The 15,939-nt window shown below is 33.9% G+C and overlaps 1 protein-coding gene across 38 annotated transcripts in view; it reads left to right on the top strand.

Moving 5' to 3' along the window:
• Nucleotides 1-15,939, top strand: part of LOC145241638 (uncharacterized) — a 530,026-nt gene that overhangs the window by 278,537 nt on the left and 235,550 nt on the right. For 29 of the 38 annotated variants that reach the window (XM_080104765.1, XM_080104751.1, XM_080104750.1 and 26 more), the window contains one exon: nt 10,928-11,213. In XM_080104765.1, the coding sequence (XP_079960891.1) occupies nt 10,928-11,213 (286 nt within the window). The remainder of the gene's footprint in view (nt 1-10,927; nt 11,214-15,939) is intronic. The other 9 variants (XM_080104769.1, XM_080104766.1, XM_080104764.1 and 6 more) reach the window with 1 other exon arrangement.

Here is a 15,939-nt window from a genome sequence, read left to right as displayed (position 1 = left end):
AATGGCAAATCACTGGTGTTAGAGCACCAGGATGCATGCAAACTGAAATTATGATTATTGGATTTTTGTCCAGAATGCTCCCTACCCCCACCTATATTAAAAAAAAAAATTAAAAAATCAAAAAAAATCTGTATGATGTACATATCTGTGACAAAAGTAAAATATATTCCGAAAATCACATAAATTGATCAAGTTTTTTTATTTTATTTTTATTTAATTTTTAAATAAGAAAATCAAATTTTATGAGTAACAGAAGAGTATCTGTCTTGTCCACCATTATGAAATCAATCTACAAAAAAAAAAAAAAAAAAACATACAAAAAACAGAAAGAGATAACCCAATAATTCAAATTTGCAAAATCTATGTTGTGATGTCTACAAATTCCCATTTTAAGATGACTTTTTTTTTTATAAAAATAAAATTATTTGATTGATTGACATGATTTTTGGAACATGATATTTTCGTTCTATCAGTGTCCTAAAACTGGAGGTTTGGGGAAGAACTGATTAGTTTTAATATCCCAAAAATCAACAGAGAGTTTGAATATTGGAAGATTTTATAACAAGGAGTTTGAGTCGCATATTTTGGAGTCAAAGTTGGATCATATACATTCTGACTTGGCAACACAGATATCCACTTCCTTCCTTTCATTTTTATTTTGGAAAAAATTACAAAAATAAAATTCAGTTGGTGTTTGCTTAGAAAATTTCCATTAATCTCTTAAAAAATTATCTTCTTTATAAGAATAAAATTACTTGATCGATTTATGTAATTTTTAGAATTTATTTTTATTCCATCACGGTTCTAAAGTTGGTTAAAATCCTGTTATTGTTTGCTTATAAAATTGACTTGACAATCTAGTGAGTGGAGAGGGGTATATCTCTTTCCTTCCTTACAACGCTGTTTGGTTTTTGCCGAGAATTCCCTCATATTAAAAAAAAGGATAAAGAAAAATCTGTATGTGACAAAATTAAAATATCATATTCCAGAAAATTTTAAATAAGAAAATAAAATTTAATAAGGATCCAAAGAGTGACTCTTGCTTACCATTTTTGAAAAATATTTTGAGAAATAAAGGGAGATAACTCAACAATAGTTTATACTTGATTTATGTTGTAATGCCTACAAATTTTTATTAATTGCTTAAAAATAATTTTTTTTATATAAAACTAAATAAATATATAAAAAAATAAAACTACTTGATTAATTTGATGTGATTTTTGGAATATGTCATTATACAGTAGAACACCAGGATAGGGCATAAAAAATTGGTAACAAGATACAGTACAGTATATAATACACATGTATATAATAAAATAACATAAATAACTGTAACAAGGGGCAGGAAAAACATTGTTTTCTATATTGTAACCTGAAAAAAAACGTATCCTAGGGCCACTGTATCCCGGAGTTCTTCTGTACAAATGCTTCATTATTTTTGTTTTTCAATGGGGAGGGAGTTTTGAACAAGAACATCTTCTTTCCTCACAGAAGGGACATTGTGGTTTCTCTCTGCTTGATCATTATTTGCGTGGAAGATGCTCGGCTGAGCTCTAGTTTTTAGTTCCTCCTTGTAAGACATTTACAAAAAGAACTCTTCTAGCTATCACAAAAAGAAATTTCTTTTCTTCCTAAATATGCCTAGCCTCGACAGAACTTATCTGTGGAACTGCTTCCCTGCTGATTACAATTCGGTCATTTTCAACTTTTTGTCATGGACCGCCCCAAAAGTGATCAAATGCAGTTCATACCATCGATCAATGTTAGTACTCTCTCATTTTTCAGCTGGTATTTATTCTTGTCTTGTTAACTCATCCTCAAGTTGTTCTGGGCCTTGATAAGTGATGCCCTCAATCGCCATTAATGAACAAAAAAAAAAAAAAATTTTTAACCACCACAGGTTTTGTATTATTTGGACTATTCTTCTCATCTTTAGTGTTATTTTTTACAATGTTTCGACTGATGTAACCTCTGATCTTCTTCCGCAAGGACTCGTGGTGTAACGGATAATATACTAGGTAAAATTTAGTTGTGACACTCTTCTGGAGGTTGACGGTTCATATGATACTGCAAAAGGTTGGCCGTTTTACATCAACTGAAATATTGTGAAAATGACACTCAAGATGAGAACAGTAGTTCGAAGAAGCCAATTAATACAAATAATCTATCCTCATCTAAAAAAAAAAAAAAAAAAAAAAAATTCACAGACTACGAATTGCTTAACACTTCTCTACCTGGTTATGGCTAATGGAGTGAGAAAATGCTACTCCCGTGGATTTAATAAAGAGTTCCATTTGAGATTCCATACAGATTCCTGAGTTTGACAGAAAGATCGAGATACACCTGAAAAGGATTGGAGGTTACATTGGGTGACACATTGTTCCAATAACACTCAAGATGAGAACAGTAGTCTGAATCATCTAAATAATAGAAATTATTAATCGTCATCTAAAAAAAATCAGAAACAAAATAACCCAAGTCTTTTTTTTATTTTTTTTATTGAAGTGTTGTATACCTGTCTATTGTGATTATGAGTGATGTAGGTTGGAGTAAAAGTTGCTAAATCATTCGATTGTGAATGATTGCGAATAAAAGGTGGGAATTAAAATGTTCGTAGAAACTGCTTTTCATTGAAATAATTTTGCACCTGGAACCTCATAAATGTTTCACATTTTCTTTATTTTTTTATTTTACTTGGGCGTAAGTTTTCAGAAATTTAGAGGTTGTTTCCTTGAATCCATAAATATCTGAGTATTCAATAAAGATTCTCTTCTACCTGTGGAACTCTGTTCTGCTTTTCAGCTGACTACAATATGGTCATCTTTGAGTCCAATGTAAACAAATTCTTGTTGAGCCCCCCCCCCTCAATAATCCATATCTACCCCATTTCCATCACTAACTATTAATACGCTGTTGTCTCAGTGACTACTGTACACTCATTAATAGGGCTAGGACAACAGCATATTCTTTTCATTGTTTTGACTCTCGAGTGTGTATCCGTTGATATTTTATGCTTTTATATAGTGATGTGGTTCTCGGTTGATTAACTGTGTCGGATATATACTTGAGTGTCAAAAAAAATGAAAAGAATATGCTGTTGTCGGTGCCCTACTCATTGACCCTTATCCTCGAGTGACTTACGGGCCATGATAAGTGGTGAATCCCATGGAAAAACAAAAAAACAAAACAAAAAGGCTCTCAAACATTGTTAGTAAAAAAAAAAATGAAAAACATTAATTTTCTTATCCAGTTGTGTTAAAATATATCTTTCTCTTGATCTTTTACCGAATTCCAATGCAACAATTTATCTGTCCTGCTGGAGCATTCAGCAAAGTTCTGTAACTTGCATTAACATCACTTGAAGAAGGCGTGCCATTCCTCGTGTGAGTGAGCATCTCAGATATTGAGTTAGTAAAGTGATGAACACCAATTTTCCTCTTCCCCAAACTGACCACTTAATCATGTTCTACTTAATCATTAGTGTTTTTTCTTTGGTTTCACTGGATTCACCTGATCTGGTTTGATATCCAGCTTTGTGTTTTTAATTGAGGTAACATCACTAGGAGAAGGTGCACCATTCCTTGTTGGAGATGGAGTATACATATGTTGAGTGGATCGTAGTTGGGCTCCGAGCACTGTTATTTTGAATATTTAGTCAGAACAAGAATTCATCAATCCTTATTCTGCATTAGTATCATAAAAAAAAGAGTTTATTCAAATTCACCTTAATATTACTGCTATTACTCAAAGTAACATCACTAGGATGAGCCCGTGTATTAAGCATTGAATAATAATCCGAATAGGGTTGATATGCCAAAAAACGAAACGACAAAACCAAAACCGAACCAAACACCATCTTTGAGCCAAGATAAAAGTGTAGTATCTGTTCTGACGCTACACTTGAATTTTTTTGTTCTCAGTCAGTGGAGGAGAAATCCTTCATGATGGAGGCAATTTTTATTTTTGTTACTTTCTCCATGTTTAAAAACGACCCTGGTGTCTAACTCTGCTCTCGTGGGGAGGCATTTTAAATAGGAACTAAACACCATGAATAAATATTTGAAGATATCAAGAACTTTTAAGTATAAAAGCTTTTTCCAAAATAACTGAGTTCAGCTGAAGATAACTCAGAAAGGGTTGATATGTTCTGGGGTAGTTAACACCCCATATCCAGGATAGTATGGATTTGTCTGGCACTATGTAAGCCAGACATTTCTGCCTTCAAGCAGAGAGCCCATGCGTAGTTTAACCGTTCGCAGTGAACACCAGGACTCTTTCACCTTAATATTGTGCCCCCCCCCAAAAAAAACGATTATGTTTCTAACTAAAGCAAGTAGGTTTACAATTTAAGAGGTCATGAGGTCATCGGATAATCGGGCAACAAAATTAAAAGGCATTTCAGGCTGTAATAATCCTTGAAATGTCAATGATTAATCAATACCTAATCTTCGATAATTTGATGGGAATTTGATTGAAAAGTATATCTGCAGTGAGAGTGGTAGCACAGATGAAGATGACTGACAGCCGTCCAGCAGATGATTATTTTTTCTTGTTAGTGACAGTCATGGTATACTTTGTCATCAGTTACTATGTTCTTGCTACATATTAAAAAAGATACTTATGTAGAAGGGCCTTGCTATTGTCCAAATTTTCCGGCAGTTTATGTAAAATGCCGAACCAATAAAATAGCAGTAGTCAACATCGTTTAAGAAAACATTTATTTGCTATTATTGACTTATTATTACAAAAAAACTAAATAATTATCTTGATGTGAACAAAAAAAACATCATGGAAAAAAAAAGAATCATTCAAAAAAATGTTTTTAAATTCTGTCAGTTGTTCAAAAGATAAATAATTATTCATGAAACTTACCTTACAATGAATGTTTTTTTTTTTTCTTTCTTGATTTGAATCTTAATTTTCTTAAAATTGCCCAGTAATTATTCATTGTTTTCTTCATAACAACAACAAAAGAATATTGTTTTCATGGAAAAAGTTAACTAGCATTTGCATAAACAAAAAATTTGCAAAACTTTAAGTTTGGCACCTTCCTACATTTTATAAAAATGCAACAATAGCACAATCCTTATTCTGCATTAGTATCATAAAAAAAGAGTATATTCAAATCATCAATTTAAAAATTTACAAACCACCATTAATCTCTCTCTCCTCTCACATAGACACGGTCCAACAAATCATCTCTAATAGGTTCCACACTGTCTACCAAGTGTTCCGAAATGGTTTTTACGTCTGTTTATTTATTACTTATTTATTTATTTAGTTGCTTACTTTGCTAATCGTTATCTTTTACCGTTTCTTTTACGAGTACTTTTACTAAGGTATTTTTAAGTGTCTGAGTGTTCTTATCGATATTCTTGTTCTTATTTATATGGGTGTGTGCTCTTAGTTCTTGCCTTGAAAAGTCTCAGCGTGTATGTGCAAATAATGTCATGCGTACATACCTGCTTGCCTTGTCCAGCGGATATCTTCTTGGACGCTGGGCTTCCATCTCGTGGGGAGTGGTCACTGCTGCAGACAGACACATTGATAACACAAGATGGATTTGAAGCTTCATTCTTTTATTCAAAGGCAAGCCTATATCTGGGACCCATGGTTGTTGGAGACCCAGGATTTCCCGTCTATATTGTCTGCTGCCCAAGACCAACTCCCAGCCCATGTGGTCGTCGACCGGAAGAATCGACTACAAGTCAGTGTCACCCCTAATTTCCGGTGCACGTCACCCCTAATTTCCGGTGCATCTAACCTAGGTCATTAAAGGTGATTTGAGTTTGACGCCTGTCAAACCCAACCTTTTGTGACCCCACTAAACTCGCTGATGGGAATCGAAAATATACCTACATACCTTGCTATTTCTACAAACTACCTAGATAGCATTTAAGCTGGGATTCCCAATACTACACAAGATCTAATCCTTGTCCCATCGCCACATGATTGTATCCCAGTTTTCCCTGTCTTGTTTTATATTTATTTCAATGGACTATGCGCTGATAGACTTGTTGGTCTTGTACCCTATTGGCATAAATATCCTTGACCAATCCAACAGTTAGCTAAATTCTACATCTTTACTGTGGAAATCCTCAGATGTGGGAAGGTTTTCTACTCTAATGGTTTCTTTACTTAAACTGCTAACCTTTAGAATTCCCTCTCTGACCCTCTGTATCCCTGACTCTACTAGCACGCAGAAATTTAAATGTAATGTGAACAAACATCTTGCTGCATGATTCTCAACTTAAAACAGAGCCGCTAGCGCTTGTAGCAATAGCTGCAGCATGACACACATGAAAATGACTGAGCCAGTGCGTGAAGTGACGTTGCAGTGGAGGAAGAGAAGGGGAAAAAGCAGAGAAAGAAAGGATATGCATGGACGACAAGCGACGGTGAACACGTGTGCATGGCAGAGGATCGGTTAGATGGGCATGTGATAGACGTGAGAGACTTTTAAAAGCACATGTTGGACATCGTAGTTTTGTCAAATTCATGGCAAACTAAGAAACTTTTAAAACAATATGCAACACGTTGTTGGAAGGCACCAGAAATAAATTCATTTTTTTAAAACTGGAAAAAAAAAAAGTGTGATGGACGTATGGCCAGGTGGTGACGTGAGAGACTTTTAAAAGCACGTGTTGGACACTGCAGAGTTTTGTCAAATTCATGGCGAACTAAGAAACTTTTAAAACAATATGCAACACGTTGTTGGAAAGCACAGGTAACAAATGCACTTTGTTAAAACTGAAAATAAAGCTGAGTCGAATTATTTTCCTTTTGTTTCCTTCCTTTATGACCGTCTCTGCCTGCAGCGTGTTGGTCTGAGTGTTAAAACCTAACAACACTGTTTCAGATTTACGACAGCGTTACATTACTACAGCCTGATTTAATTTACATTTCCGTGTTGAACACATGTTGTCAGGACTGTCACATCATTTTAAAAAAAGATTTGAATTTGCTTAATGAACCTGTGTGTGTGTGTATATATATATATATATATATATATATATATATATATATATATATATATATATAAAAAGAACAAATATTAAAAACACTTTAGGAAGAGTTAAAAACATATTTAATTTTCAAAAAGGAGACACAAATTAAGTGGATTGTCCTTAATCCGCAAAGTTTTGAAAGAAATACTTTCCTTCTCATCAGAGGGTAGGAATTAGCAAAATGCAGAATCGGATTTTGCTTGCAAAGTATTTAATGAAACTACAAGTAAGCCATATATATGTGTGTGTGTGTATATATATATATATATATATATATATATATATATATATATATATATATATATATTGGAAGGCACCAGTAATAAATGCATTTTGTTGAAACTGAAAAAATAAAAAAAGCTGATTGAATTTCTTTTTGTTTTTTTTCTTTGCGACTGTCTCTGAATGCAACGTGTGGGTCTGAGTGTTAAAATGTAACAACACCGTTAAAGAATATAAACAACAAACAACATTACAAAAAGCTCCTATGGATATGACCCTAAATTCATAGTAGCTCCTTACATCTCAGTGGCAATGTGCCTCGTTTTGGAGGGAATTAAAAAAAAATAATAATAATAATTTTTTGTGTGCATCAGACCTGGGGAGGGAGAGAGGGAGGGATTACCCATTTTTGCCAAAGTTGAAATCTGCTTTTCTAAAACTGGCTGAAGAGTCATTTTTTTCTACTGATCAGAACAATCGTTTCATGAGTCAGCAATTCTTGCAGAAGTCAGTCTAGTTTTTGAAGAGTTTTTAGTTGATCGCTATGATATATTTATGATGAAATCCTAGTTCCAAGCAGAATGTTTAAAAAATTCTCTGAAATAAATAAATAAATGGATCAACCATAGGCAAAGGTGACCCCAATGGCTCCCTTTTTATGAATATAAAGCAGAAAATCACTCCTTTCCATAGATTGCTCCACTTACCTTTATTTTCTCCTTAATGCTGAGTATTCCTATTGTTCTGATAATGTCAGATGAGGATGCTGTGCCAAGAAACCCAAATTTTCTTTTTTTTCTGTTCATTTTGTTGTATATTGTGATATCTTCAGAAGAGGAAAAGATTTTGCATTTGCTTGGGTTCATTTTCAGCCTTCATTTCTTTCTGATTTGTAAAGGATTTATTTGTTTGAAGTAGCTAATATGCGTGAGGCTTTCAGCGTATCTTTCAACATCTCTCCCAAGCTGCTATTCCTGTCTGTATTTATTGATTACATCAGCCAATCATATTCTTGTGTGGAGAAACCCGGATGTATGTCTATTCATTACATCACTTAAGAGATTTCAAGCTCAGAAGTAGAGAGCTTCAACTTACCAAAGATAGCGCCAACAAGCATGCTGTCATCAGCATGATTGATATTAGTAGAAAACTCATTTCTAATCACCACGCCTACTACGCACTTAGTTCATGTCCCGTTTTCTCTTTTAATGTTTTCAAATATATGTTTATTTCATGTTTCAATTTTGGGTTATAGTCAGCTAATATTCCTAATTTCCAGCGTAGTGCTACTGGAATCGGTGACAAAGTAAATCAGTTCCTTCACTTTTATTGTTCTTTAGTATTTTTATTGTGAAGCGATTTATTGAAATAAAATAGAAGAAAAGGACATAGTTGAAAAGTGTACAATAAAAATTAACAAAATTATAAAAAGATAAAAATAACAAAATTAATCTTTTTTGGATAGTCATCTCCAAGAATAAGTTTTTATTAACACTTTTAATAAGCAAAATTTAAAAAACAAGTCTTTATTAACACTTTTTAATAAACAAGATTTAAAAAATAAGTCTTTATTAACACTTTAAATAAACAAAATTTAAAAAAATGTCTTTATTTTATTTGAAATTTTATAAAAATTGTTTTCAAAAATTTTTTTAAGTGTGTTCAATAATTCTTAAAACAAAACTAATTTCAATAATTCTTAATTAAAATAAGACCAAAAAAACTTTTCAATTATTATCTTCTTCTATATATATATATATATATATATATATATATATAAAAGAGCGAAAATATATGTATGTATGTACGCTTTTCCTCGATGTCCACAAAAGGCTTCTTTCAGAGAAGCGCTCGCTCACTTCGCAACTTTATCATCCATAAATTGTAATATCTCACACTTAACCACGGAGCTCGCCTGTCTATTTAATTTTATTGACTTTCAAATGTTAATTATTCCACATCTCCCGCATCGGCACGCGTTATATTCGGTTTTCGGCATAAACAAAAAGCGAAACTCGACTCTAATCACTGGCCAAAAGCCAGACTGGCCTGCGCGCCCTCTGGGGCACGGGCGACAAGATCAAAGTGTAGTATCTGTTCCGACAGATGCTGCAAGCTATGACTAGCAAAGACCAGATGTGGGGGCAACCCCACATGCCTGACCTTTAACCAGCTCCCATTTCCCACCTCTCGGGAGCTGGTCCCCTTTTTCCCTTCCCCCTCCCTTCACTCCTCACATTAAAAATTGGCCTTGTGCCTAATTTGCTCGGTGGGGGCGCAAATAAATACCCACTGGCTGAAAGCCAGTGGTCTCTAGAGAGCTAAGTAACGTTTGGTCAATGTCGACTTCGTCATATCAGACGGTAGCTTTCATTTCGAGACGAGACGCTTCCCCTAATAAACAGGGAGCGGGTTTTTAAAAACAAACAAACCGATTTATTGACCTCATTAAAAACTGTCTCGCACAAAATGCTAACTGCTGAATACCTATCGCCGTCACGTCAATCAAAAACGCGCACCTGTTTTTGTTTTTTTCACACTTTACTATTTTCCAACTGCGCGTCAAGGCTTCGTTTTTTTTTCACGGGCACCTGTTTTTTTTTCACATTTCAGGTTTTTTTCACACACACCTACAAACACCCGGGCAACGCCGGGTACCCCTCGCTAGTTATTAAATAAAAAAAGAATGATCAGAAAAACATAATTAAGAAAGAGTACATGTACAGGGGAGATATAGGTGTGAGAGAAAAAAAGTGAAGGAACTGATTTTCCTTGTCACTGCTTCCGGTAGCACTACGCTAGAAGTTAGGAAATACATTAGCTGATTATAACTGAATTTTTATTAATTCAGTTGTGAATTAAAAATAAATTACTATTAAATTTTCTTTGTTGTTTTATTGAATTTTTACTAACAAAATTATACAGATAAAAATAACACAATTAGTCTTTATTTGGACTTTTAATAACACAATTTAAAACATGAAAGTTATTTTTTGGAAATTTTATAAAAAGTATTTTCAATAATTCTTTAAAAAAAAAAATAAAACTAATTTCAATAATTCTTAATTAAAATAAGACTAAAAAAGACTTTTCAATGATTATTAAATAAAAAAAAAAAGAATGATTGGAAAAGTATAATTAAAAAAAAAGAGTCCGAGCTCGTTTGAGCTCCAATCTATGGTACCCCTTTGCAAAACTTTCATGAAAAACACTTGTCTAGTTGAAACCACTATCATTAATTTCCCCCACTCTTTATCTGTGCCTAAACCTGAATGTAGAATCCATGAACAAAGCTTCTTTCTTAGAACTGCACTCCTGTGGAACTCTGTTCCGTTTGCCTGCTTTCCAGCTGACTAGAATATGATCGTCTTCAAGTCGAACATGAACCATCCCCTTAAGTAATCCAATTTACCAAATTTCTATTACTAACAATATTGTCCCATTGATTACTGTATACTCATTACCCCCCAAATCCTCGAGTGGCCTCCAGTCCTTGATATGTGGTGACTACTTTGTAAAAAACAAAACAAAAAAAAAAACATGCATAGAGGAGATATAGGTGTGAGAAAGCGAATGAACTGATTTGCCATGTCACTGCTTCCGGTAGCAGTACATCGGAAGTTAGAAAGTATGTTAGCTGTTCAGTTGTAAATTAAAAACAAATTGCTATTTAATTTTCTTTTTTTTTTTTTTTTCAGGCAAGAAGGGAAGCAATCTTACAAAAAGCTCAAGAACGAGTTGCCAGATACGAACAGTGGAAGCAGCAGGGCCGACATAGAGGTGGGAGAATTTATGGCTTTGGTAGCCGTACACCACGTGAAATCTGTTTGCCTTTAGACCGCAAGAGATCATCTTCTCATAGTACGCTTCTGCGACGCTCACCTAATGACTCTGACTCAGATTCGTATGTCCGACCGCAGCGTCGAGCTGTCTCAGCCTGCAGTATGGTCAGACGGCACTGTTGTGTTGATGTAAAACCAGCTGGTAGGTTAATCCTTCTAATTTCCTAACCATTAACATGACGTCTGTGTGATGAATATGTATCCTGCTGTTGCCTGGTTCTTGTATCTCATCGTCTTTTTTCATTATAACCGTTATTCTGTTCATGGCTTCTGTCTGTCATGATTGTCTGATGACATTTTGCTCTTTTGATTGTCTTAATTCCTTTTCCTTCTCTGGTGTTGGTTATGTTTCAAACATTTATTCTTAATCGTGTTTCTTTCCTTTTCTTTTGTTCTGTTTACCCTTCTAATTTTCATGTTGGCAAATTTTTTTTTTATTAGAATTGGTTTTGGATTAATAGAGCAGAAATTTGTATTTGAAAATTGGGATTACGAACGCCTCTAGTATATCTTAAGTTAACAATTCGTTGTTGATTTGTATAATGTTATTGTATATACCTCCCCTCTAAGGGGAGATCTAATATCTCATAATTTAGTATAATATGTAAATATTCATAATATATCTTACTAGGCATTCGTTCTCAGATATGATCCTTGGTTAACAATCATTATCAACCTGTATTAATATTGTTGTATATACCTCCCCTTTAAGGGGAGATCTAATATATCACAATCTATTAAAATACATGAACATTCATAGCATACCTTGTTGGGCATCCGTTCTTTCTTGCTGTGATATTGCCCAACCAATGATGCTGCCTGCAAACAAGTTCATTCATATCTCGAAAATAGGACCAAAACAAAGTAACCAGTTGAAGATCAAAAGAGGTTTATTCTCTTTGTTGCTGTTCGAAGCCACTAATCAGTTGACCGGCACGTGATATTACATTCGTTCCTTGCACATAGGAGGTCAAGCTAACATCCGAGTGCATTAAGATGACTCCTGATTAAACTCTATTATCATCCATTGTGAGCTAACAACATTATATTCAACCAATATTTAACAATGTTACATAGACAAAAATAATATATAGGTACAAAACCTTCATTGGTGTTGAACAGAATCATGTAATAATATCATAAAATGATTTTCAAAATTGTTAGAGACAAAACTAAGAGATGATTATAATACTCAGTCTGCGTAACTGCCTAAAATGTTGGTAAAAAATACAAAGTTGTGATACAACAGCTTGCCTGTTCAATGATTGCTGCAAATAAATTAACATTCAAAAAGTGTCAATCGTACACGAATTCTAGCCATTGAGATGACATAAACCGATGAGGAAAGGCATTTGAAATACTTAGAAACTGAACTATTCAACAGCAACACTATTCCACCTGAATAATTGACTATGATAAAAAGTTGTGATGCAACAGCCAGCCTTCTTTTATCGCATATCAATAAAATCCACTGAGGCAGTATAATCTGGTGATAACCTAAGTCTTTTAGCATCTATTAAGAAAATCATTAATGCAGACAAATCTCGTATTATATTTAATAGGCACTGATAACTTTTTTTTATTTTGGAAACAAACAAGAATCATTCTTTTGATCATTCTTAGAAGAGAAACCCCTCTTTGGTTTCCTTTTACCTTGTTTTGTTCCTGGCTAGGCAGGGCTACATTGGATTCAGTTGTTGTGGTCATCTCTTCACCAGCTTTATGGCCTTGGTTTTTTTTTTTTCAATGCCTTGGGGGCCAATTCTATTACTCTAGATGTCCGTCTGTTGTCTGCAGATCTCAAAACATGACCTGTCTATTTATGTTTAGCTGTTTGTATGGTGATGACGTTCATTTCAGTTTGCTGTCTAGTGGTGCTTGTTCAAAGTAGATGTTTGATCTACTTTCGGCAGCCTCACTTTCCTTATTTTGTCCTTTAGTCATCACATTCCATAAGCGATATTTCTGACAATGGGGGACAAATTGCTGTTTTCCAAGTCCGAATCTAACACTTACTGTTGTTTAGTTTTTAACTTAAAAGTAATAGTTTTAATTATTTTTTTTTAGCTCCTTACAATAAACTGGCTTCATGCCTTGTCTGGAGCAATTTCCTTAAAACCAAAACAAAACAAAACAAAAAAAGATGAAGGATATTAAAACATGCATATGAAGAAGGCTTTCATATTTTGAAGCACAATGTAAAAAAAAACAAATAGCTGTTTAGTTTAGTTTTTTTTTTCTTTGTCAAGCCTTAGATGTTACAAGATAGTATCGTACTGGACATAGCGTTGCCTCAAATGATTGCTAGGGAGATGCGCTAAAGCTACCAAGCAGCCTCTATAGAATCTTGTAATCATTTATCCCGCACTGATGCAAACCACTGAAGCAATATAATATAGCAATAACCTAAGGAGATACTTATGAAGTAGCAATTTAAGAAAGAAAAGAGAACCCTTTTAAAACCTATTGGAAAATTCAGTAATTTACTACTAATTTAGCTTTACGTCCAATGGTGTTGTTGTGGTTTTAATATTACATGTATTTTGTCATCAGCACAAATAGAAATCGATATAATATGGCAATTTCTTCATATTTAAGTATAGTAGTCCCTCGATAGCGAGGATGACTGTCCATAAATGCCGTTATGTGCATTCAGGAGAACATGATCCACTCTCTTCACCAGGTATGTGCCTAAACAGTCTTCATATTTGCGATGTAGTAAAATACTGCATCTTGACGTTAATGTTCGTTATTGCAATAGTAGTGTCAGGTGGAGGTGATCTCTATTTTTTCATTATTTCCATGTAAGGTACTCGACTGAACTCTAATCTTTCTCTTTGTAAGACATTTACAATAAGGACTCATCTATCTACCACAACGGAAAGTGATTTACCTTTCTCCCTCCAAATGCTTAATGTAAGGAGGAATCTTTATGAACAAAGCTTCATTGCAAGGTTTCCCCTACCTGTGGAACATATTGCTACAAGACTGCTTTCCTGTTGATTACAAATTCTTATCATAAAACGACCCATTACAAATTGGAAGTTGTTCATCCATTTGATCAATGTTAATACCCTCATTGTGTTCCCCATCTTTCGGCTTACAATTCATCCATCTCATTAACTTGTATCCTTGATTTGCTCTTGGCCTTGTTAACTGGTGACACAATAGTAACAATAAAAAAATGGGGTGAGATAGGTCACCTTTGTTACATCTTCAAACGAGGGGTTTATTATAGCTTGTAACATGCATGGCCTTGGCTATTTCATCTTCAGGTTAGTCTTACATGCATCTGAAGATAGATAATTAATGCTGATGAAGCAATTGTACTAATTATATTGAATGAATGTTGCGGTTCTTTGGGTAAACGAGAAGCAGTCTACTTGATGATAGTTTCCGGTTTTGAAATTGGAAATTGACAAGTGGTGTTAAAAAAAAAACACAAAAAAAACTGTCCCTCATCATTTTGACAATTTTTAAACATTCCAATTATAAAGAAAATACTAAATAAACTACTTTTAAAAAAGATATTTTTCAAAATAGACTATTAAAAAATATATTCAATTCCCAAAAAGTAAAATTGCACTTATAAAAAAGTTTGATTTTCTTATGCACACAGGAGTTTGATTTTCTTATGCACACATCCGAGTGCATTAAGATGACCTCTGATTAAACTCTATTATCATCCATTGTCAGCAAACAATTAAAAAAAAAAAAAGATGGTGTGAAGAAATTATTACTTAACCAACTCCCCACTCCCAAAATAGAAAAAAAAGCAGAAAAAAATCCAATATGATTGATAAATTTTGATAAAGCACCACTTGTACTTGTGACAGTATTCACGTGGAGTGTTGGAGCCAGCTTCAAGTGAATTTGCAACATCACGAATCAAGGCAATCCATTCAAATCTGTCCGCTGCCGACTCCTCGGTATACTTATGCCAGTCACAATTCTATTGTAACACACTGAAGATGCAAGGGCTGGTCATAGTTTCAATGTTCTCAGTTGGCCAGTACTCTTGTGCCATCCCGGTAGCAGTGTTGGTGCTACTGCCTTGTGAATCAGGTTAGTTGGTGGACGAAGAGCATACCCAAACCTTCCTGATAAGAAGAACTTTCTGAAGTCTAGGAATCTTATAATGTGCGTAGATTGTGGCATTTTGGACGTAGTTAAAGATACGAATCTCAAGAATGTACCGAAGACATCGCCGATCAAAGACGTCCAGCTTTTAAATGTCAGCGCCTTGCAGGTAATAAGTTTTGCCAACACAACTTGTCTATTTCCAATTTCAAAACTGGAAGTCGTCATCAAGTAGACTGTTTTTCTTTTACTATTCTTTGATATGGCAAGTTTAGGAGCACAAATAAACCATGACAGTGGACTTTAGCATATAAGATTTAAAACCAACAATTATTTTCTAATCGACAGTTTAAAGCCTTCAAAATCACTTTCAAATGTTGAACAGCCACAGAGTAATCACGATGCTGGACATTTTAGTCAATTATTAATAAATTTAAAACATTAGCATTGTTTGTTTAATTTGTTGCTATGCATAATTTAATAGTTTTGAAGCCTTGAAAATGTCGATTAGAAAGTAATTTATGGCTTGAACTAAAAGTTAATTGTTGGATTCAAGCATGATGGTTTATCTGTTCTCTTACTCCAAAGGATGACCTAAATATTTTGAATATACGTGCTTATCGTATCAAAGAACCAAACTTGATTAATCTATAGAAATTGTTGAACCAAATTATTTAACTGGGTAAATTGCTTTGCTCAACTTATTCTGATAAAAAAAAAAATAATGATTGTCTAATTTTCTAATTAAGTTGTTAAAAACTAACAACTTGTAAATATGAACAGCATTT

Source organism: Euprymna scolopes, chromosome 20 (genome assembly GCF_053919585.1).
Source record: "Euprymna scolopes isolate OS-2025 chromosome 20, ASM5391958v1, whole genome shotgun sequence".
Lineage (NCBI taxonomy): Eukaryota > Metazoa > Mollusca > Cephalopoda > Sepiida > Sepiolidae > Euprymna > Euprymna scolopes.
The sequence above is the reverse complement of the archived record's forward strand: the minus strand, read 5'-3'. Positions and strand labels throughout refer to the sequence as shown.